Source organism: Acartia tonsa, chromosome 2, assembly GCF_053477335.1.
Source record: "Acartia tonsa isolate MP-2025a chromosome 2, ASM5347733v1, whole genome shotgun sequence".
Taxonomy (NCBI): domain Eukaryota; kingdom Metazoa; phylum Arthropoda; class Copepoda; order Calanoida; family Acartiidae; genus Acartia; species Acartia tonsa.
In genome coordinates, this window is record NC_137261.1 from 33,974,013 (window position 1) to 33,998,336 (window position 24,324).

The following is a 24,324-nucleotide window of genomic DNA, read 5'->3' on the forward strand; positions in this document are numbered from 1 at the left end:
TATGATTTCTGTAAAGCACATTATAAAGAACGTAATTACCAACAAATCAAATTGATTATTGTATGCCCAACTACGCTTGAGGATATCTAATTTATGGTATACTGTTTTTTTACATCAAGGTACAATGTTATAAGCGGAACATCTCAATAATCAAGTCCTTATAATGTCAGTATGTCCTTAAACAGTAGCATGTACTTAGGCAGTTTTGCAACAAATTTACTATAACTACAATAATTTTATATAGACTTATGCATTATTATCCTGTTAATGTTAGTTTGTCTTTTCATTTCAGAGCTTCGCTTTTATGGATTTTCAATATTTGGTTCCTAAATCTGTATTAAGGTTAAATGATAGGTGTGAATTGCTTGCATTAATGTACTTTATTGTCATGGGAATCAGCATTATGAAAGGATATATTGAAAATATCAATAGGAAACTATTATGGATAATGATATTCATTTCAACTACCATAGGGAAAAAGTGTGGACATTCAACTACTCTTGGGAAATATGCGTGGATACTCAGCTACTATTGGGGAATTTGTGGATACTCAGCTGGTATTGAGCCAAATTAGTATACTTTTTGTTCATTACCAGGTTGGAGTTAGTGGAGTGTTCATTATGCTGAAATCATTCAAGATTTCTAACGGCATGGCTACAAGTCAAAGTTTATCCCAGTCTAGTGGAAGCTTATCTCAGCTTTCGGTTGACATTCACAGGTACATATAATATTCTTACTAGAAATCTTTTCTTTAATTGGATGTTTATTATTATACTAAAAATTGTCTACTAGGTTTTTTCAGCTTAGGCAAAGAAAATTAAATCAGCAAATTTACTAAGGACAATTGTTTGTTACCATTCACCTTTTTATTTTAATCTAGTTCCTCCAGCTTAGGCGCATTTTTATTAAAAATGTTTGAAAAAATCTAGTGTTCACTTCTTCCACCAATTAAAAAAAATTTCATTTCTTTCTCGTCATGAAAAATATTGTTGTTTATCTAGCCACCAATTTAATATTTTTTCCGCAACTGAATTTTACAAAGGCAAAAATAATATATTGTACAAAATATTTTTAATTATTTAGGGGAAAAGGAGTAACTAATGAATCGCTTTGTGCTGAGCTCCTAGGAGTTTTAAAGAGATGCTTTAGCCTACAACCAAAGGTATTTGTTAAATAGTACAATTAGTGTCCATTAGTTTTGTAATAAAAGGGATTTATCATTAGATATTCATATTTGTGAATATTTTTTATGAGCTTCCTAGAGAAATAAGGAAGAAATTATGTAACGTAATTCAGTATTAGGTATCGATAAAAAATTTATTTGGGGATGCTTCTTCCCTATTTTGAAAGATAATCCATAAAAAGCAACTACCAAAATTTAACGTATTTTTTAGAATTAGGTAATTTTTACATAGTTGTTTTAGATTTTGTACTTTATTTAGATATTAAAACATACTTTAGGTGAAGATGATTTTCTACGAGGGTATAAGTGAGGTTGTTTACAAGAATCCAGATATTTGTGAAGGATGTCTTGAATTAATGAATGGTCATGTTGTTGAATTATTTGGTTCCATTGGCTCTGACGATACAAGAATTAATCTGGACCTTAGAAAAACAATCATTGAAAAGGTAAAATTTAATTTCATGCCTTGTTACTTTTGTATTGATACCACTATTGTATTTCCTTCTCTCTTATTTTTCGTCTTGCTCTGCAAACAAAAATCAGACTATACAACAGTAATGTGAAATCTGTTTTATATGGAGCTGAATGTTTAGAAACTGTAAAAAAAAACTGAAACAAATCAACTAAATACATTTCACAATAGCTGCTCAAAAAGACTTTGCAAAATATTTTGGCCAAACTAGATATCCAACAATTAACTGTATGCTAATACCAATTACAATAGCATAGGACATGTGCCAAGAATGGAACCAAACAGGAATGTAAAGAAGAGCTTTTGTATGTCCGTCCTTTCGTTTCTCCGTCTAAGTAAGTTGCTCTTAATCTGGCTATAATAGAAAGAAGAATTATTCGATTCTTTTTGGTTGGTTTTCATTAATTTTGAGGTAATTTTAGAGGTCAATATAATTTGTATGTGTTTAAGGTTTTTATGTATGTATATCACGAAAGGACAGTAATCATTTCTTTTCATTTTAAAAGGACATCCGAGGTGAATTCTTGAAAAAAACTTTTTGGCTCAGCTCTCTACCTCACTAAAATCAGTGAGGCTCGCTAAAAATTTAGAGGGGATAAAAGGCAGTGAGCCAAAAAAGTTTTTTAATAATTTTCATCAGTTTTCATAAAAACTATTCTTGTTTAGGGTAAGGGGGGGGGGGAGGGATTTTTCGGGTTTTTTTTCGGTTTTTTTTTGTTGAAAAAAATGGGGTTAATATTAATATTTTCAAATGAAACCAAGACCTTTAGAAAGCTTACGGAAAGGACTATCAGTTCCTAAAAGGACGTTATCCTAGGACTTTTAGAAATTGGTCGAAATTGGACTCAAAGAAATTACCGAAAACTACCCGGTAGGGGGTCAATTCTGGGTAATCATATTCAATCTAAAAAATCGATGAAAAACGGCCAAACGCCCAGTCAAACTTAAGTAATCATAATTAGTATAGGTTATAGGGATTATTCACAAAAATTTTCATAAGGTTCGGACTATTCCTTCTATGTTAAAAATTATTTTTTTTTAAAGACGAGAACTTTCGATTTTTTTCCGAAAAAAATAATATAAGAAAAAACATATTTTATTACTTTTTAAGCCTGGTCCTTAAAAAGCTCGAATTGAACTATAGATCAAGCCCAAAGAAAACATAAAAATTTATTAAAAATTTACCTCAATAATCGAATTAGAAGAAAAAGTATAATCTTTGCAAAAATTCTTGGCTATATTTTAACCAAAGGTCAAACGGTCAAACAAGCGTAACAAATCATAATTAGTATACGTTATTGGGATTACCCACAACAAATTTTCATAAAGATCGGACTACTCCTTCTATGTCAAAAATATTTTTTTTAAAGGACCAGAAATTTCGATTTTTTTCTCACAAAAATTTGCTTCAAAAAATAAAATAAAATTTTTTTGTTTTAAATCTGTTCTATTCATTTTTAGGCCTAATTCTTAAAAAGCCCATATTGAATATTAGATTTGACCAAAGTAAACATGAGAACATGACCTTAAAAGTTGAATTTTAATTTCTTTTAAATTACCAAAATTTTCCCTCGCGCAAACTTTTGTCATTTTTGAAAAAAATATTAACTTGATTTTAAAGCTCTCAACGGATTTGGAAAGAGCGGGCAATTCTTAGTTTAAAAGGTCTTTACGGATCAGTTCTAGGTCTTACAAATTTTTGTGTAGGTCGATCTTTACACACCTACTAAAAAATTTTCGTCCAACTTTGAGACCCAATAAGTACCCTTAATGTTCATCTCACAAAATTTTCATTTAATACTTTTTTGTAGGCAATTTAATAAAATACAAATTTGCTTTTATGTTTTTTTCTGTCATTTGAAAGGAACATGGAGATAAAGGTCATTTTATGAAGGTAGGTCGAAATTACCGAAAATAGCCCCTTACCGAAACTTCCCCCCCCCCCCCTTACCCTACTTGAACTTTACATTAGTCATATTAATATATTAAGGGAGGAGAATGGGTGATCAGTGAACCTGCCGGATGGTTTCTTCATTGTCTCCAAACTTTGGTCATTAAAGGTTATAAAATGCTTAAACTTTTACAGTGATATATATTCTGCAAATTTGACCCTGCTAAAGGGGGTGGGGGGGGTTAAAAAAATATATAATGTGGCTGGGGAAAAAAATGTAAAAATTGATAGAACTGTAAACATTATTTTTGCAGAGATTGCAGGAGGGGTAAAAATCTTATGCAGAATATACACCCCTGAAATTTTATTGAGGAACAATGACAGTAAGAAATGACTGTTCATCTTGTACGTATTTTAAAAAATTTGCAACACCTGAAGTGTTAATGTAATGGTGGTTTACACTTTTAACATCGACATAATTGAAATCGGATCATGGAAAGAAAACAAAGTCATTCCTAATTAGGACAGAAGTCACTGGAAATTGATCTAAGGAAGGCTACTTATGTCCTTCATCTAACAAAATCTAACTTAAGGGAGGTGACTTATGTCCTTTGTCTGACAAATTCTTGCATTAGGAAGGCTGCTTATGTCCTTCATCTTGCAAAACTTAGCTTTTCTGTCCTTCACATAGCAAAACCTCACAAAACATAGCTTTACTGTTTTTCACATAGCAAATTCTTGCAAAACATAGCAAATTCTTGCAAAACATAGCAAATTCTTGCAAAACATAGCAAATTCTAGCAACACATAGCAAATTCTTGCAAAACATAGCAAATTCTTGCAAAACCTAGCAAATTATTGCAAAACATTGCAAATTATTGGAAAACTTAGCTTTTCTGTCCTTCACATAGCAAATTCTTGCAAAATATAGCAAATTCTTACAAAACATAGCAAATTCTTGCAAAACATAGCAAATTCTTACATAACATAGCAAATTCTTGCAAAACATAGCAAATTCTTGGAAAACTTAGCTTTTCTGTCCTTCACATAGCTAATTCTTGCAAAACATAGCAAATTCTTACAAAACATAGCAAATTCTTGGAAAACTTAGCTTTTCTGTCCTTCACATAGCTAATTCTTGCAAAACATGGCAAATTCTTACAAAACATAGCAAAATCTTGCAAAACATAGCAAATTCTTGGAAAACTTAGTTTTTCTGTCCTTCACATAGCAAATTCTTGCAAATCATAGCTAATTCTTGCAATAGGGGTCCTAAACTCAAAAACGAAGTTTCAGTGCAATCCGACCACCGGTTCTTGAGATACGGTGACCTGGTGTCCTTGGTACCAACGGTAAGATTTGGGAAATGGTTTGAATCCTTAGTAAATTTGGCTAAGTCTAAAAATATTTTGAGTCCAGGGTTGTCGAATTGGGCACTTTTTTTTCTATTGGGCGGCCTAATTGCCCAAAAGGGTTTTAGGCGGGTTTTGGGCGCCCAAAAGTGGTTTTGGGCACCCTTTTTGGGCAAATGTCGTAAAAAGCATATAAAAAGGATAGAAAATAGCTTAAAACCATACCTAGACTTATTATTAGAAATAAAATAGCCTAAAACCACCTCAGGACCTATAAAGGCTACACTGGAAAGGAGAACCATATCGGTTCAGCAGTTAGCGAAATTCTTCTCTAGATACAAAAAAGCTTACTAATTTATATAGTTAAGTAGCGGCTACGGCCCTAAAGGCCTCTAGGGGCACTTGATGAGGGGAGAGTCAAATTTGATAATCCAATTATTATATCAGATTTAAAAAGAAAAAGTAAAAAAAAATTGGGGGGGAGGAATATTTTTTTTTGTGAGGGTTTCCTCCCCCCAATTTTTGTTTCTAGTTTAAAAAAAATGGAAAAAAAAGCTTTTTCTAGGGGCGATTTCTCTTAGGGTGGTGGTACCCTCCCTCAAAATAGTTATAAACCTTCCCAGAACCTATGAGAAGCTACCCTGTTAAGGAGAACCCGATCGGTTCAGCGGTTAGCGAGATCCTTCGGTACAAACACACAAACAAACAGACACACATCCTGTTACTTTAGTATAAGGACTAGCGGCTTCGCCCCTAGCCTATAGGGGCTTTGCCCCAAGAGGTATAATTACATCTTCTATTACTTACCCAGCAGAACGAATCGCAAATTTTCACACCTACCCAGCAGGAAAACATTTTCTCGATTAAATAACAAATTCGCAAAATTCGTAAAAAAATAGTCTAATGAACACAGTAATAGTGTCTGACTGATTATGACGTAACAAAAAAAATTAGCCAATGAGAGGCCACTATAAATTTTACCTTTGGTCAATAACGGCCTCTCATTGGCTAATTTTTGATACGTCATAATCAGTCAGACACTATTACTGTGTTCTAGTCTAATGTGTTCTCAAGAAAATTACTACTGGTGCTGCTCATAGTCTAATGTGTTCTCTAGAAGAAAAAAATTTTTGGGGGGGTAAATTTTCATTTTTGGGGGTGTCCCAACCCCCAAAAAAATAGCTTAAAACCACCACAGGACCGATTGGTAGATACCCTGAAGAGTAGAATCTGATCGGTTCAGTGGTTACCGAGATCTTAAGGGACAGACAGACAGACGGACAGACATCGTTCTACTTTGTATTATAGATATCACCCACAATATAGGCCCGCCCCCCCTCTTTTTTAACCCCCTCCCCTTTTTCTCTCCCCCTAAAAGGGGGGTGCCCAAAACTGCCCAAAAGGAACTTAAATTGGGCGGCCCAAAACCGCCCGCCCAAAACTGCCCGCCCAAAAGCGCCCGCCCAATATGACAACCCTGATTTTGACACTTACCAATCACTTACCACTTACCAAGGACACCAGGTCACCGTATCTTGAGAACCGGCGGTCGGATCGCGCTGAAACTTTGTTTTTGAGTTAAGGACCCCTATTGCAAGAATTTGCTATATTTTGCAAGAATCGCTATGTTTTGCAAGAATTTGCTATGTTTTGTAAGAATTTGCTATGTTTTGCAAGATTTTGCTATGTTTTGTAAGAATTTGCTATGTTTTGCAAGAAATAGCTATGTGAAGGACAGAAAAGCTAAGTTTTCCAAGAATTTGCTATGTTTTGTAAGAATTTGCTATGTTTTGCAAGAATTTGCTATGTTTTGTAAGAATTTGCTATGTTTTGCAAGAATTAGCTATGTGAATGACAGAAAAGCTAAGTTTTCCAATATTTTGCTATGTGATGGACCAAAATCCAATTTTTATGCAAGATTTTGCTATGTGAAGGATCAAAAAGCTAGGTTTTGTGAGGTGAAGGGAGGCTACTTATGTCCTCAATCTTGCAAAATCTTTGTTAAAGGAGGCAAGTTATGCCCTTCATCTAACAAATTCTCACTTAAGGAAGGCTACTTATGTCCTTCCTAGGAAGGTGACTTCTGTCCTAATTTAGGAATGACTTTGTTTTCTTTCCATGATCCTTGAAATCATACATTCTATTTTTAAATTATGTTAATTGTAGGAATGCATAAAATACTCTTTATAATTAAAAAGATTTTATGTAAAATAAAAAAAATAACTAGAATATTCCATTACTATTATGTCGATTTAAATAAGGAAATCAATGTTTATGAATACGCTGATATGTAAACATAAATGTACTATTTCAATTTCGCCTCTATTGAAAGTGGAATGGTACATTTCAAAAATCGTATCGGCGTTGATGAATTGGTAGATTACGTTTTTTAGAGGGTCAAAACCGTAATCATAGAATATTTATGCTTTTATAAAAATGGATTCAACTTCCTTACTGTTTAATGTATAGGTCAGCAGCTGTTTACAGGAGAAGAGAGTGGAATTCTGGAAAGACTTGTGGCTTTTCTTGAGAATGTTACCCAGTATTATTCTAATTCTGAGCTCGGTGATCTAGGTATTGTTTTATTTATTTTGTCAACAACATCATAGAAGTATATGAAGAAGCTAGCTAGGTAGGTCGTGCTATTAAGAGATATTAAAGTAAATTTTTTGTTATAAGAATGTATTATTATAGGTTTTGATGTGACTGACAACTATGATATTAAAACGTATGATGGAAAGAAACGAGCTCTCAAAGTTGAAGTGTTGATCACAATATACGAAGCTTTGATGGAGTATACAATGTCTGATCATGGCTCGACTAATGTTGAGAAAGCAGAAACTTTACTGAAACTCTGTCAAAGATACTTAGCTCTAAAGAATCTACTTGAAGGTATGGTTTTGTAAAGAAATATGCCTGAATAAGTTTATATCGAGTTTTATCCAGATTTGTTCAAATGTCAGAAAAATTGCTTGTTAGGTTTTGTTATTTTAAACTAGCACACAGAGACAACGACAGGATTAAATTATAATTGCCTTTTCCTGTAAATTTGATTTTTGGTTTACTATAATCATATTAATATAATCGTCAGTACTGATGAATTATTTCTTCAATCTCAATATTGCTAAAACCCTAAAACAAGCCTGTAATATAGTTTAGTCCTTTATTTGCAGCAAATTGCGGTTACGCATACGTCCTATTTATATATTCTTGTGTTGAAGGTAGCAGCAAACAGCCACAAAAGAAAGGTGGAAATAAGAAAGAGAAGGGAGTTATGAAGAAGGAAGAAGGTGGATGTGGGGAAGATATTGAAAATGATTCCAAAGCTGGTTCTGACAAAGGCATTAAAAGAAATGCGAATGGAAAGGTAAACAGTAAATAAATTACCTAGGTATATTTTTTAGCTGTGATAGAAAAATAACAATTTATAATATATGCAATGATATGTATTATATAAAAGATGATCGTTAAAAGGGGGGAGGCGGATGTGCCACTTTTTGAAACTAAAACTAAAAGTCAACAAAAGAACTCAACTAAAAAAAGAGTTACAGGTCTGAGATTTTGCATGGCAGTTGCTTTATAGTGGTACAATATGGAACTGTGAAGAAACGGCGGCGCAACCGCTGAAAACCGCCGTTTCCCGCCGATTTTTTTTTGCATTTTCTTGGCGGTTTTCGGCGGTTGCGCCGCCGTTTCTTCACTGTTCCATATTGTAACCATATAAAGCAACTGCCATGCAAAATCTCAGACCTGTAACTCTTTTTTTAGTTGAGTTCCTTTGACTTTTAGTTTTGGTTTCAAAAAGTGGCACATCCGCCTCCCCCCTTTAAAACTATTTTAGAAAAATTGGAATGAAATTTAGGAAAAGCTTTAGACTGGTGTTTCCAATAAAATTCTTTCCTATACAAATACCTACTAATTTACCTAATCTATTTAGGAGAAAGAAAAAGAACTAGAAGATTATTCTATGGATCTCTGCGCTTTCTCATTGAAACCAGCTTGTTTGTTCTTGAAATCTGTCCTGGATGATAGAATGCCAGAAAATCAAGCTGCACTTACTAAGTAAGCAATTTATTTTTTTTCTTTCAATATGGTTTACCAATATTTATAGTTGGGATATATCCAAAAGTCACCTGATTTGATCTATTGAGGCTTTAGATTTTTTTAATGAGGGGTGGTAATACTCTTTCTCGTATTCATTCGAATCCGGTGGATAGGAACCGGTTCTCATCCATACGAAAAAACCTATGTCTAGCATCGTATTATATCCAGCTTTCTACGAATATAGAAATGTACAATCATAGACAATAATTGTACATTCTATATCCGCGGAAAGCCGTTTATAATACGATGCGAGAAATAACTATTCCAATGCACGAACGAATGCAATAATCTTTCGTCAGTGAGTATTTTTGGTAAATATAATAGGTTTCTGTTTAATATAGGTCTATAAACTTAAAAAGATAAGTTTCACCATGGTTTATATGAAGAAAAAAACTTTGAAATGTTAACCGATTTTTGGAGAAATATCAGCAAAAGTTTTGATTTGTTCAAAGTTTACATAGTATAACATCAAATGGTGCAAATGCTAAATTATTACAATTTATCCCCTTTTTGCTATCTTCTTTCAATCATTTAGTTCTCTTTAAAAGAAGCTAAGTATATCAGCCTAAAGAATGCCCCACATCACTGCTGGAAGGTGCTTAACGTCACTTGCTCTCTTTCGTACATAGTCCCCTTTATTATAGTGGAAGGGGGTGGGGGGGGGGGGATTCTAAAGTATTTCTAAACGATTCTCAAATAGATAAACATCACTCTAAAACAAATTAATATAACAAATTCCTAGTTATCTTCACACAAAAAATCATACAACTGCCTGGTCTATATCTAACGTTCATTCTTATATTCGTAATTTTGTATTATAAAAGTTAGGTAAAAAATACTATAGTTTTTTGATTTTTCCTCTAGACTGCGTAATGATACTGGATTGTTGACTGTCATGGAAACAATTCTAAATACTTTGCTTGAAAGGTAATTATTTACTTCTATCTAATTTAGCAGTTGTCTATTCAAGAACAACCTTCCTTCTCTGTCTATATTTCAGAAGCTTAAATTCTTGTAAATTTCATGAATTTTTGACAAAGAAGATAAAACTCTCTGGCGAGATGTTTTTTTATTATAACTTTTCTTGTATTAAGAAATGTTGGCATCGTATCGCGCACTGGAGATGAAGGTGTTCATTCTGATAACATTTTTAAATCTTTACTCAATACTGCAGCAGTTTTATTCAGGTAGGATGCAACTTAAATTAAGAACAATATTGGATTAAAATCTTATTCTTTTTGTAGAATTATTAATTTTAACTATTTGAATTTCTGAAGCAAAAGAGCATGTTTTTTGTCGGGCACATGCATAGTGCATACAGTGTCCTTTTTTACAGCATTGTTGGAATGAAATAAAACTTAGTAAATTATAATCAGTTTAGATTCTAAGCTATGTTATTATATATTCTTTTATTGTAAGCGTTGGTGAAAAATATAGGTTGAAAATGTATAAATATTTTTCTAATGTCCTATTAATGTATGAAGTTCATAAGTAAGAATTTTTGTAGACATTGTGTAACATGTAAAGAGCCAGTTGAAGATTTTCTACAACCAGGATCTCAAATATTATTCAACTATGTCAAGTAAGATTATTATTAAGAAATGATTTAGAATATTTCCAGGGCGACCACTGCATACTATATATACTATAAATACTATATAGGATGAATTTAGAATTTAGATACTATATCATACTATATGACCAAAATTTACTATATATACTATCTATAATACAAAGTAGCTTGATGTCTGTCCGTCCGTCCGTCTGTCTGTCCGTCCGGCAAATAGGGGCGAAGCCGCTAGTATAGTATATATTAATACCTTTATTTGACCAAAATTTACTATATATACTATATAATATTACATTTATCTAACAAAAAACGGACTTTGTCAGTTTTGTGATAACACCTCTTAAGGAGTGTTTTGTCTTATTTTCACAGTAGGTTTTCTCCTATTTCTAGCCACTGCGGGACAATCATTAACCTTTATCTTACCTAACCTAACCTATCAAAAGCTACTATGATATGATGAAACGCCCCTTAAGAAGCTTCCTTTAATCTTACCATTTTACGAAATTGCCAATTATGACCAATAGGGGGGGGGGGGGGGGGTTAATGCAACCATCGCGTAATCAATGATTAAATGGTACTTAGAATCCGAATTTCGTTACGAAATTTGGCATGAGTAATCCTTGATAGGTCTATTTTCCCTAAATTGAACAAACAGTTGGAAAAGTAACGGCGAACAGTTGGCAGCTCAGCCGTTTAGCCATTTTTTTATAGCTATTTTCAGGGCAAATCCGTCACGAAACCTATCTCCACTTAATACTCTTTGCCGCTTGAAAACGTTTTCAAACGGTTCTAGCCGGTAGTTGCTGGTACTAGAAATTAAAAAAGTAGTTTTTGGTATCATCCCACATGATTTAAAGCAAAAATATGTTGATTGCTACGTGATTTGTGACAGATTTGCCCTTAAAATAGCCAAAAAACGGCTGAGCTGTTAGCCTTTACTTTTTCAACTTTAGGGAAAATAGACCTACCAAGGATTACTAATTTACAAGTACATTTTAAACTGCTTTGACATATATCTAAGTCTTTTACTCAAAACTTTTTTTTGTATAAATGAATAACATTATATAAATATTCTCATATGATGTTCAGTAAAGTTTTTCATTTTTTTGTGTATATTTCCTTAACTAAAAGACATGTTTTTTAAAAAACCTTAATTAGAACACACAACAATCTACCTATATTCATGACTTGGTAAAATAACGCCACCATTTTTGTTTAAAGGGAGTGTAAAATTTTCTAGGAGCGTTTTGTGCACCGCCCTAGCATATCCTTGCAAACACCACTTTAAAAAAGTGCCATTTAAAACGGTGGGAGATGGTGATATAACTTTTGGCATTATCCTCTTGGTAATATTTTTTCACTTTTGAAAAATCCCTTTGATTAAAAGGGGTGGGGGGCAATATGTTCAAAATGCCCTCCCCCCTCAAGACAAAGTGCTTCGCACGTCACTGCTACAGTAAGAAAGAGATGGAAAAAATCCCTTAAAATATATTATTGTTTGTGATTATGATTTGAATATCAGTTATTTTTCATAGAATTAACTGAATTATATGTGAGATTGCTTTGGCATTGTTGAGGCATTGTTGATAATGTATATACTATATCATACTATATGAGTGAAAAAAAATATATTATATACATATACTATATGGGGGGGGGGGGGGGGAAATATACTATAAATATACTATATTTTTTGGTTTTAGAGTGGTCGCCCTGTATTTCAATATGGCAAGAATCCTAAATTCCCATTTACTATGTTAAGTAAGGTTTGCATTGTGTATATCTAATGCTTTGTTGTTATCAACCGCTATTTAAAAAAAAATTCTGAGAAAAAGAATTATTTCGCAATGTTTTTTTTCGCGGTTAAATAGAAATATTGTACCTAACACTTGAAAAATGATTTTTGTCAAGTAGCATTAGATCGATGGAATTTCCATTAATAGCAAAGATATTTACTATTTTCACCATCAAAACATTTAAATCTGAAAAAGACCTCAAAATTGTTTAGGAACCTCTTGGAATGGAATTATTTGAATTATACATATATAATTTTTATTTTAGAGCCCTGTTTTCTCATTTTGGTGAAAGAAAGTTGGAGATTTCATGTGGATTACTACAAGCAAATATTCGGAACATAAGCGCGGAAGGTTTAAACTCGGCTATTATGAAAATAATGAATGAGCTAAACAAAAAGATGGCAGAATTGAAACAAGAAATTTCCGACAAGGATGAAGCATTAAGAATGTTGAACTACCTAGTTGATATTTATTGCATTTTCATTGATCAATTGGATGGAGACAAAAACTTTGATCCTGTTTGTGACCAAGTCAAGAAGTTCAGTGAGGATTTTACTAATGAAGATCATCAGTTATGCAAATCTGTTATCAGGATGGCTTTCCATGCCAGTCTTAGGCTAACATTTTCTGTCTCTCTGTGTCCTAAAACTGCTAGAAATCTTCATTGTATTTATGGAGACCTTGATACGTCAAAAGAAGTGGAAGCTTCTAAGAATTTAGGATATTTGAATCCAGAAACCGCAGATATTGCATTGCCTATCATGATAGAACACATGGATTCTTGTATTGAATATGCTGATCAAACTATTCATTGGATGAAATCATTTGGAGGTCACAATTATCCTGAAAATATTAATGCATCAAATGTTGAGATGGCTATAACAGAAATGATTGCCAAGATGGTGACCCCAAGCCTAGAGCTTGTTAATACCGCTCTGCCAGCTGGAAAAATATCAGAAATTACTATCAAGTTTCTATGCAAGCTTTACAAAGTTCTTGGCAACCTTGCTAATTATTACTTTGTTAGAACAAGGTTTAATAAGAGCTGTGTGGCCACAAGTAAGATGGATAAACTTGTGAAAATGGTTGGGCAACAATTATCTCCTAATGTGTATTCATTAATTACGTATGTACACAAGAAGCTTCAAGAACAGGAGGAAGAAGCCAAGCAGGCCAGACAAAGAAAAAATAAAGTTTTGGATCCAAATTTTGCTCGCTCTAAGATTTTAAAGGAGACCAAGGAAATTCCAAATCTTATCTTCCAGGTTGAAATGTTTGAGAAGAACATGGCTAAAGTTTCTAAGAGAATTAATCAGAAGTTTGAGTTTAAACTTCCAACATCCAGAGACTTTAGGATCAAGCTGTCTGATGATCAGATGAAGGAAAGGATAATGAGATAATTTCATTTGATTTGAAGTTTTAAATATTTGCAATACCTCAATTATTAATCTTAAACTAACTTTATTATAAATTCCAGAATTCTAATTATTGATTTGAGCGGGGGGGGGGGGATTCTGCCATTTTAATGACTGAGACAAAAAGGAACTTGAAGACAACGTCGCTGCAACATAAACTGCCAGCGCCGTCTTCTGTTTTTTTCCATTTCTCTCTGAATATTAGACAAATATAAATCATTCTTTGAAAATAACACAATAACCTTGACTTTTTGTTGGGTATTGAAATATTTCTGGTGTTAAGTGTACAAATAACTTATTTTTTTCTTAATAGCCGTTGGTCCCAAATTTTTTGTCTTTTTGATGTTTGTATAAATTCGTAAGTAACACACCAACTTTTTAGACAACTAGCGTCTACGCCCCTAGAAGCCTCTAGGGTCACTTAAAGTAAGTGGGGGAAAAGTCGACCTCATCCCATTATAAATTTGAGTTTCAAAAACGCCAAAAAAAATTTTTTTTTTGGGGGGGAGGGGGTGAAGACACCCTCCCCAAAAATAGTTTAAAACCTTCCCAGGACCTTTAAGAAGCTTCACTGTAAAGGAGAACAATATCGGTTCAGCGCTTAGCGAGATCATTCGTGACAGACAAAAAACGCATACTACTTTATATAATAGGATTAAGTAATAGTATTTTACCTTAACTTTAACCCATTGTATATGTATATTTATTTTTATCCTCCCGGCACACTTTTAACTACTGCTTTTCATATATTTTACACAATTTAATTAGAGATTAGGTATTTTTTATTCGATTTAACTTAATATTATCACTACTCTTATAATTTGAATGTACACTTTTTATGTACATAAATAAGCCAATATTCCTTCCATTTTTAATACAGCTACATAGATTAACATCACCGTTTATGCCTTCACACTCGCAAAGACCTAAATGTACATAAATCGTGAAATTAAAAGGCTGCAATAGCATTTTGCAACCAAAGATTTGAAAGAGCAATACAGCCTGTTTTATTATGTTTTTGTCTTCTATTACATAGCTCATTATCAACGAATAAAAGGAGTTGATTGAAGATGAAGAGAGTTCTGACTCCAGCTCTGATGACAGCGGTGATGAAAGTCAAGATGTTGACTCACAGACATCTGTGCTTAATGAAAGTAAAGGTATTGAACATAAAACTTTAGTTGTAAATTAAGTGTGTTGCCAAAAATGTAATATTAAGAAAATCGACAGTTTTCAGCAACGGTAATATCCAATTGCGTGTAATCTATGATACAAAGTAGCTTGATGTCTGTCCGTCTGACCGTCTGTCCGTCTGTCTGTCCGTCTGAAGCTTAAGATCTCAGTAACCGCTGAACCGATTGGGCTCTACTCTTCAGGGATTATACCTACTGGTCCTGTGATGGTTTTAAGCTATTTTCCTGGGGGGTAGGACACCCCCAACCCCCAAAAAAACTAAAAAAAAACACCCCCCACAATTTTTTTTTTACATTTTTTGTAAAATCTCAGTAACTGCTGAACAAATTGAGCTCTACTCTTCTGGGAATATACCTACCGGTCCTCTGGTGGTTTTAGGCTATGTTCTAGGAGGGTGGGACACCCCAACCCCCCTAAAAATAAAAAAATCTCTATTTCCAAATTTTTTATTTTCTTTTATTTTTGTAAACAAAAACCAGTAATTGGGTTGGGGGAACCCCACTGCACCATGGGTCGAAGCCCCCACGAACCCCCCCCCCCCAAAAAAAAAAAAAAAATTTAACAAAAAAAAATTTTTGGGCTTTTTGTAACTTTTAAAAATTGACGTCTTTAAAAAGTTGTTGCAATTATAGGTATTAAATAAAATTTACAGAGGAGAGTTTTCAATTTTTGTGTATATGTGGTCCAATCAGTGGGACTATCAGAGCTTGCGCCGCATACAGGGTACTCGCTTATGCTCACCCCGTACGAGATATACGGTGAACAACCTGGGTTTAATTTTTACGAATTGAAATTTTGGGCATACGGCACACAACCTGGGTTTAATTTTACCAAAGAGTAATTCGGCAAAGAATAACTTTTTTGAAAATATAACTATAAAATTATTCTGGAGGGTTGACTTTCCATTACCTCATGGGGCGAAGCCCCTAGAGGCTAGGGGCGAAGCCACTAGTCTATAATACAAAGTAGAACGATGTCTGTCTGTCTGTCTGTCCGTCCGTCCGTCTGTCTGAAGCTTAAGATCTCAGTAACCACTGAACCGATCGGATTCTACTCTTCAGGGTATATACCTATTGGTCCTGCGGTGGTTTTAAGCTATTTTCTTGGGGGGTGGGACACCCCCAACCCCCCAAATAACAAAAAAAATCCCTCCCCATTTTTTTTTTACAAATTTTACGAATTTTATGAATTTTACGAATTTTTGAATTTTACGAAAGAAGGTGTATCAACTTTTTTTTTTATAGCTAGCCGGTTCTTTTAGTAAGTAGTAGATGTAAAATTATTCATAGAATTCAGATATGCAATCGGTTTTTTTGTAGACCTCTTATTTTTTAAGTAATTTAAGTTTTTAAAAAAAATAATTAAGTCGGTTTTAAGGTACTAAAACGCAACAAAATAAAAGAAGAAAATGGCCAGTAAGAACAAAAATAGTAAGATCTTTAATTGGACACCTTACTTTTAAAATTCTGTTGAGTAATTATTGAAAAAATCTATTTTTTTAACCTCGGTTTAATAAAAACTTTAGACCTAAATATTTTCTCAAACAGACATAAAAAACATGGGTTCATATATACCTTTAGAATCAGAAAAATATTACGAATCCATTGTAAGCAAAATTGAAAAAAAGTAAAAAAATTTAAAAATTAAAAAATGGCCAATTGTATTTTTTGTTCTGGCAACACTATCGTCTTCCCTTTTTTACCCCCTCTATACCCCCTTCCCATTTTTATACTCAATTCAAAAGTTAAGACGTTGCCTGTACAATATAATATGATATTTTCATATAATTCCTTTTATTGTAGTTTATATACTATATTGTAAACTTTTTTTTCAATTTTGCTTTCAATGGATTCGTAATATTTTTCTGATTCTAAAGGTATATATGAACCCATATTTTTTTACTTGTGAAATGATAAAATTGAGTTCAAAGTTTTTATTCTCGTGGGTTTAAAAAAATCGATTTTTTCAATAATTACCTGACAGAATTGAAAAAGTAAGGTGTCAAATTAAAGATCTTACTATTTTTGTTCATAATGGCCATTTTCTTTTTCTTTTTTGTTGCATTTTAGTACCTTAAAATCGACTTAATTTTTTTTTTAAAACTTAAATTACTTAAAAAATAAGAGGTCTACAAAAAAACCGATTGCATATCTGAATTCTATGAAAAATTTTACATCTACTACTTACTAAAAGGACCGGCTAGCTATAAAAAAAAAGTTGATACAACTTCTTTACGAATTTTGCGAATTTAATCGCAAAATGTTTTCCTGCTGGGTAGGTGCGAAAATTTGTGATCCGTTCTGCTGGGTAAGTAATAGAAGATGTAATTATACCTCTAGGGGCAAAGCCCCTAGAGGCTAGGGGCGAAGTTTCAATATCCGGCCGGATACCGGATATTGAAACTATCTGGCTGGATATCCGGCAATATAATCTTTTATATTTTACAACAAAAATCTCCGTTTTTTTAATCTTAAATAGAAGAACAATTTTTTCTGAATATGTTTATCTTTATGTAAATTTTATATTAGAAATCTCAAAACATAAATTTTGGCGGTGGCAGCAGTACTTGGCAGCTGCCAGCCGCAAACCGACGGTTCGCAGGTAAACGGCAACGGATTTGTAATATGTCATGAAGATATATAAAAAAGCCTAAGTTTAAAATTTGAAATCTTTAAGTAAAAATTTGCGGTGACAGGAACCGTTTAAAGATTTCTGGAGACCCTGAGGTTCAGGACTTGCAGGATTATACCTGGAACCTGAAATCGACTTGAACACCTATATTACATAAAGGGATGTACGACTATAGGATATTTTAGTATTAGATAACATGAAATGCTTTGTTTAAGTAAAAAAATATAAATATAAGCTTCTTATAGGTCCCAGGGTGGTTTTAGGCTGTTTAATTTTTACAAAAAAGTCGTTGAAAGATTTTAAGTTATTTTTCTGCACTTTCATGTCCCTTCTAATATCCCTAGATACTAGGGACGCAGCCGCTAGTATTATATAAAACACCAGTTTATGAAGAAATGTTTTTGCGGGTATAGTCCCTTTCGTGGCAACGCCCCTTAAGGAGCGATTATTCGTATTTTTACAGTAGCTTTTCCCCTATTTCTAGCCCCTTGCGGGGGACTCTAACCTTGCGGGGTCAATTGCCTAACCCTGCGGGGCAATAACCTAACCTAACCTAAAAGATTAAAATAACCTATTAAAAGCAATTTTAAAAATACAACGAATCGCCCCTTAAGGTGCGTTGCTACGAAAGGGACTATATCCTTTTTTGATACTTTAATATGTAGTAATTTGGCCGGTTATCCGGCCGGATATCCGGTAATTTGGCCGGATAATCGGATATTTGCCGGATACCTGCGTTGGCCGGATATCCGGCCGGATACCGGATATTCTGCATTTGAAATCAGCCGTATATCCGGTATCCGGCCAAAAAAATATCCGGCCCAACCCTAATCCTTACACTAGCATTCAAATATGGCATGGGCTGTGTCCATTGTGGCAAAAAAGATAAGGAGAGTAGGTGATACTAAAATAGTTTACATAGTATATTTAATTCTCAAAAAACGCGCGGTTAGAGCTATACTACTTAGTAGAAAATATATTTAACTTTATTCAAGCCTTCTCAATTTTAATCATTTGAAAGTTTCTGTGTATTTAATGAATGTGAACTATAACATTAACAATCCTGCGTTACCAACTGGCACATGCAGTACATGTTGAATAGGGTGGGTCGATTTTGGACATTTTTTTTCTGAGGCTAAAGCGGGGATCTGCACTCAATTTATATAGATATAATACACCTCTGGATGATTAAAAATTTATCCTAAGTCTTAAAACCGCTGACGACCAGACATTCAATTGTATAGCTATTTGTAAATGGGAGTCAAAAATTTATTGAATCAGAACTATGGCTTCATGGTGCTCCCTGGAAATGCCTTGAGGAGCTGAGTCAGGAACTTTTGTCCGTTTCAAAAAATCTCGTTCCTAGCCTAAGAAAATCTAAAAAACCTCTACAAATTGGACAATTCTCAATAAACCTTAAAATTTTTTAGTTTTTTAGTGATTTCTAAGGCTAGGAACGAGATATTTTGAAACAGACAAAAGTTCCTGATTCAGCTCCTCAAGGCTTTTCCAGGGAGCACCATGAAGCCATAGTTCTGATTCAAAAAAATTTTGAATGTCGTCTTTGCATACTAATAAGTAATGAATTATATTTTTAAGTGGTCGTGTTCTAAAACTCAATTTTTTTAAATTCTTTTTCGGCCAGAAATGTTTTTAAGGTTAATTTTATCTGTTGCATATCCCCGCTTTGTCTAATTCCAATATGAACCCACCCTAATGTTGAAATATCTTAAGTACTGTTAAAAAAATATTGGTAATTTAACTAAAGTACTTGCTATGCTTAATTATGAAGATCTTATTCTGCAAAGAAATACATGTTCAGATGATAAAACAGGGCAGAATTGCAATTGTAATATTTGTTTGACTGCAAGATCCTAAAGATTAAAAAAAATACAAGTCTGTATAGATCATCTAAATTAGTATATCAGTTTCTAAATAATAAAACACATTAAAAAAGAAATGACCTTCTTTAATAATTTGTGCAACAAACAAGAAATAGGTACTGGTATCAATCATCAATGTAATTTGAGTCAATTATCTGATCATATTGTTAAACATGTACTGATAGACTTGGTATTTCAGAATTGTCTCAGAAATATTCTGGGACAATCTGATACAGATTCACCAGGCTTTTATCATTGCTTTCATCAATCAAATTAATGATAGGATGGTTTATTGGCCTAAATATAGATTATATAACTTTGAAAGTATCTAATTTTAAATTTTATAAGTAGTAAAAGAATATGAGTTTTTAAAATATTTTTCATTGATGGATTGGATTATATGATGGAAATATCCAGTTAACAGTTAGATTTGCTCTTTAAACTTTGTAAACTAGCTCGCTGAAACAAACAATTCATTTTATAATTATAGTAGAAAGAAAAATTGAAACCCAGCAGCCAAGAACATGTATTTTGAAAAAAATCATAGTAGGGAAGGTACAGCTACGATTTAAGTAAGAGTTAAGTAAGGTTATGAACTCAAAATACCTTCCTAGAACACCCCTGATAGTAAGTTTCTTTGGCGTGCTCAGGTAAACCTGTACCTGGCTTAAGCTAGCTGTGTCCTGTAGGGGCGAGGCCCCAAAAAGACTAATAGCAAAGAAATTTTTAAAAACATTAAAAAAGAGAAAAAATTCGGAAGGTTTAGAAAATATAAATTAATATAAATAAATATAAACAGTTATAACAAGTTATAAAGAGTTATAAAATGTTATAAAGAGTTATAAAAAGTTATAAAATACAGAAAATATCTAAAAAAAATATAAAATTTTTTTTTTAAATTCTCCCCTGAACCTTTAGGGAAAAAAGCCCCTAGAGGCTATGGGCGAACCCACTAGTATATAATACAAAGTAGCTTGATGTCCGTTCATCAGTCCCTTAAGATCTCAGTAACCACTGAACCGATTGGATTCTACTCTTCAGGAAATATACCTACTGGTCATGTGGTGGTTTTAAGCTATTTTCTTGGGAGTAAGACACCCTCAACCCCCCCAAAAATGAAAATTCTCCCGCCCTCATTTTTAGTAGCGAAGCTACTCTATAATTTGAAATGTCCGTCTGTCCGTCTGTCCGTATGTCCGTCTTAGTTTGGGGGAAACGTGATTTTCTCGGCTCCTATAAAAGATAAAAGGCTGAAATTTTTTGACAACATTCCCATTATCAAGGAGCACAATTAACTATAAAACATCAATGTCGATAGGACCGCTTTTTAGCAGGTTTTAGGCTATTTTTGTATTTTTCACATTTTTCTCCATATCTTTGGTGTTTATGGTCCGATTTCCAAAATTTTTTCAGTTATAGAATCAAAATTGAATTTCCTGTCGTTTCAAGAAAACAACTATGACGGTCAGACTGCCTTTAAGCAGGTTTTAGGCTATTTTTCAATTTTTCACATTTTTCTCCATACCTTTGGTGTTTATGGCCCAATTTCCAAAGTTTTTCAGTTATAGATATCAAAATTAAATTTCCTTTCGTTTCAAGAACACATCAATGGCGGTCAGACTGCCTTTTTGCAGGTTTTTGGCTATTTTTATATTTTTCACATCTTTGGTGTTTATGGTCCGTTTTTTTTTTAAATTTTTGTAGTTAAAAATATCAAAATTAAATTTCCCGTTGTTCTGAGCATCCAGTATGTAATTTACTTTGACCGTCAGTCTGTTAGTCATAGTACTGAAATATAAATAAATATTAAGAAATTAACAAATGTTGAAAAGGTTTCGTGATTTTTTCCTAATATGCATGCTTTTGTCAACTAATATCTAAATTCTTATTTAATTGTTTATGCTTCGCTACTTATGGATGTTGTCATCCTTGTTTATGATTATATATAATTTTATAAAGAGAGAGGTCATTTTCTAGTAAATCCCGTAAAGGTGTGTGTTATAAGGCCTAAAAGTAGTAGTAGAACGATAAGGTGCTCTATATATTTGTATTCCCTATTGAATAGAACAATAGGGAATTTTTTTTTTTTTTTTGATAACCGTACCTGGAATATACGAAATTTTTATCAAACGCTTTGTTTGGCTCAAACTGACAAAAATTTAAAAAAAATATAATTATAATAAATCAACCTGTAAAGAATGACTTCTTCCTTTGTTTAATGGTATAGATTGTTCTTAACCTTTACCTTGTACCTATAGAAAACATTATTATTATAATATTTGTGTCAGTTTGAGCCAAACAAAGCGTTTGATAGAAATTTCAAGATATTCCAGGTACGGTTATCAAAAAAAAAAAAAAAAAATTTCTTCCCTATTGTTCTATTCAATAGGAAATACAAATATATAGAGCACCTTATCGTTCTACTACTATTTTTAGGCCTTATAACACACACCTTTACGGGATTTACTAGAAAATGACCTCTCTCTTTTATAATTTTAAATTTTTTTCTTTTTAAATTTCTTTTCTTCTTTTATACTTTGTTTTACCAAATTCACAAAGATTGTGAAACCTTCCTTCTCCTGTAGGGGCGAAGCCCCAAAAAGGATAATGACAAAGAAATATTTAGAGATAGATATATATGTATTTCAACATAAGCATACAAAACAATAATGAAATCATTACACATATTCACATATTTTATGCAGTTTGGTACTTTCATGACCTGGGTTGGTTGGCCGTTGCATAAGCTGAAAATACCAGTTTAGGACAAACATATTCAAATAGATTTTATAAGGTTGCCAGCTACATCGAATTTTAATAAGATAATTATATTGGATTTATACATATAATATATAAATAGGTTTAAACAGAACAAATAAATAAATAAATAGTAGGTATGGTATTAGCAATGCTATTTACACTATGATACAATGGACAATATATTAAAATAGTTTAAAACACATTATAGGCAAGTACTTTGAAAATGTTAAAGAGATATGTGAAAGTAAGAAGCAATTAGCATAAAATCTCTAAACTGCTTTAATGAGACCAGGGACTAGGGAATGTGATTCAGACAAATAATTCTAGGTGAAAATTTCCCCACAACCATCCTCCCTTATTTATTCTCTTCTTACCCACTTCCCATCAGCTACATCAAAAAATCAAGTTTTACGCCAACAAAATATTTAATTTTTGGCAATTTCTAATTGAATTAATTGGCTGAAAGGCCGCCTTTAGATAAGATTGTCCAGTCCCGTAATGTGTGACCACTATAACCTCATTTTTCTCCCACCCCCCCCCCCAACTTACTCTAAAACAAGGATGACAACATCCATAATTAGCGAAGCTCAAAAATTATAAATAAGACATATGGAAAAAATTATCTATAGATTATGTCATAAAAAAACTTCAATTTTAAAAATTTACGAAACCTTTTAAGATATATATTGTATAATGGTCTTTTCAAGCATTAAGCTAATAAGAAAAACGTTAAAAGTTTCAACCAATTGTAAGTCTTTATAAAACTAGAAATCGATCTAGCACCCAGCCAATAAGGATATCTTAATAAAACCTAATTTAAATATGTAGAGTGTAAACTTATTCAATTCCTGAAAATTTCAACTGTCTATCTTGTATATGGATCGAAAAAATCATGAAAACTTTAAACTCTAGGAATCGATCTAGCACCCCAACCAATAAAGGCATCTTAATAAAACTTGATGGATTTGTGTAAAATATGAAATTATTTAATCCCTGAAAATTCCAGCCGTTTATTTTGAACAGCAATCGAGAAAAATTACAAAAATGTAAAAATCTAGGAATCGATCTAGCACCCCAGTTAACAGACAGACTGACAAAACAATTTATAGATTAGATGAGCAGATGTCACAAGAGTTTTCACTAAAAATTTCAGCTGTTTATCTTTTATAAGAGCCGAGAAATTCACTTTTCCCCCATAGCGTTACGGACGGACGTACAGACAAAGTGAATTATAGAGTAGCTTCGCTACTAAAAAGGGGAAGATGGGGCGAAGATCGGAAAATTAAATTTACAAGGAGGGCTTTTAAGCATACAACGAATTGTAAACCAAAAATATTTAATACTCACTTTATGATTATATTTTAGGTAATACAAGCGTAGGGGCTAATACCTCAGATGGTCCTGCCGCCAAGAAGGGAAAACTTAGTGCTAAGCTCAGCAAAATGAAGGAGAACAGAGCTAAATAATATCAACTATTTTCACAAAGATTATATTATTAGCAAAGTCAATATTTGCTTTTCTGATTTTCATAAGGTGAAATTTATGGTATTCCATATCGCTTCAAAAGTAATATTTATATTCTGTCAATAGCTTTGGTTTTGATTAAAATTTCATATGATTTTGTAAATTTCAAGTTTCTACCTACCTATTTTGTAATTATATTTTTTCTATGTTAATGCCAAATATTAAGAAATCACTAAAAATGCTCAAATTTATTATAGATTTTACTGGTGTATCTAAATATACAAAAATATTTATATTACACAAGAGCTTTGAAACAGAAGCAGCACCTTCATTGTATCAGGTGTTAAAATCCCAATTTTCAAATTCGGGGTCCTTATTGAGGAAATTGAGAATTAAATGGGTGTTAAAGATAACCAATCGCTTCACTTTTTTTTAAATATAAACTATACTTTTGGTCAAAAAATAAAAAAACAATTCATGCTCAACCAATGACAATAAGAAAACTTTAATGAATTTTGAAACTGCTCACCTCTCCAGGGCACTACAACTCGAGACTTAGCCCTGTTGGAGAATTTTGCTCTACCAGGAGTGTTCATATTTTATTACAAA

General features: G+C 32.8%; 1 protein-coding gene across 11 annotated transcripts in view; it reads left to right on the plus strand.

Moving 5' to 3' along the window:
• Window positions 1–24,324, plus strand: part of FANCI (Fanconi anemia complementation group I) — a 66,338-nt gene that overhangs the window by 38,998 nt on the left and 3,016 nt on the right. For 6 of the 11 annotated variants that reach the window (XM_080151658.1, XM_080151661.1, XM_080151660.1 and 3 more), the window contains exons 17-30: window positions 597–718; window positions 1,084–1,162; window positions 1,462–1,629; window positions 3,646–3,715; window positions 7,368–7,472; window positions 7,593–7,790; window positions 8,120–8,265; window positions 8,836–8,960; window positions 9,867–9,929; window positions 10,097–10,189; window positions 10,510–10,584; window positions 12,634–13,747; window positions 14,838–14,943; window positions 23,617–24,055. In XM_080151658.1, the coding sequence (XP_080007784.1) occupies window positions 597–718; window positions 1,084–1,162; window positions 1,462–1,629; window positions 3,646–3,715; window positions 7,368–7,472; window positions 7,593–7,790; window positions 8,120–8,265; window positions 8,836–8,960; window positions 9,867–9,929; window positions 10,097–10,189; window positions 10,510–10,584; window positions 12,634–13,747; window positions 14,838–14,943; window positions 23,617–23,717 (2,565 nt within the window). In that variant the 3' untranslated portion in view covers window positions 23,718–24,055. The remainder of the gene's footprint in view (window positions 1–596; window positions 719–1,083; window positions 1,163–1,461; window positions 1,630–3,645; window positions 3,716–7,367; window positions 7,473–7,592; window positions 7,791–8,119; window positions 8,266–8,835; window positions 8,961–9,866; window positions 9,930–10,096; window positions 10,190–10,509; window positions 10,585–12,633; window positions 13,748–14,837; window positions 14,944–23,616; window positions 24,056–24,324) is intronic. The other 5 variants (XM_080151664.1, XM_080151666.1, XM_080151668.1 and 2 more) reach the window with 2 other exon arrangements.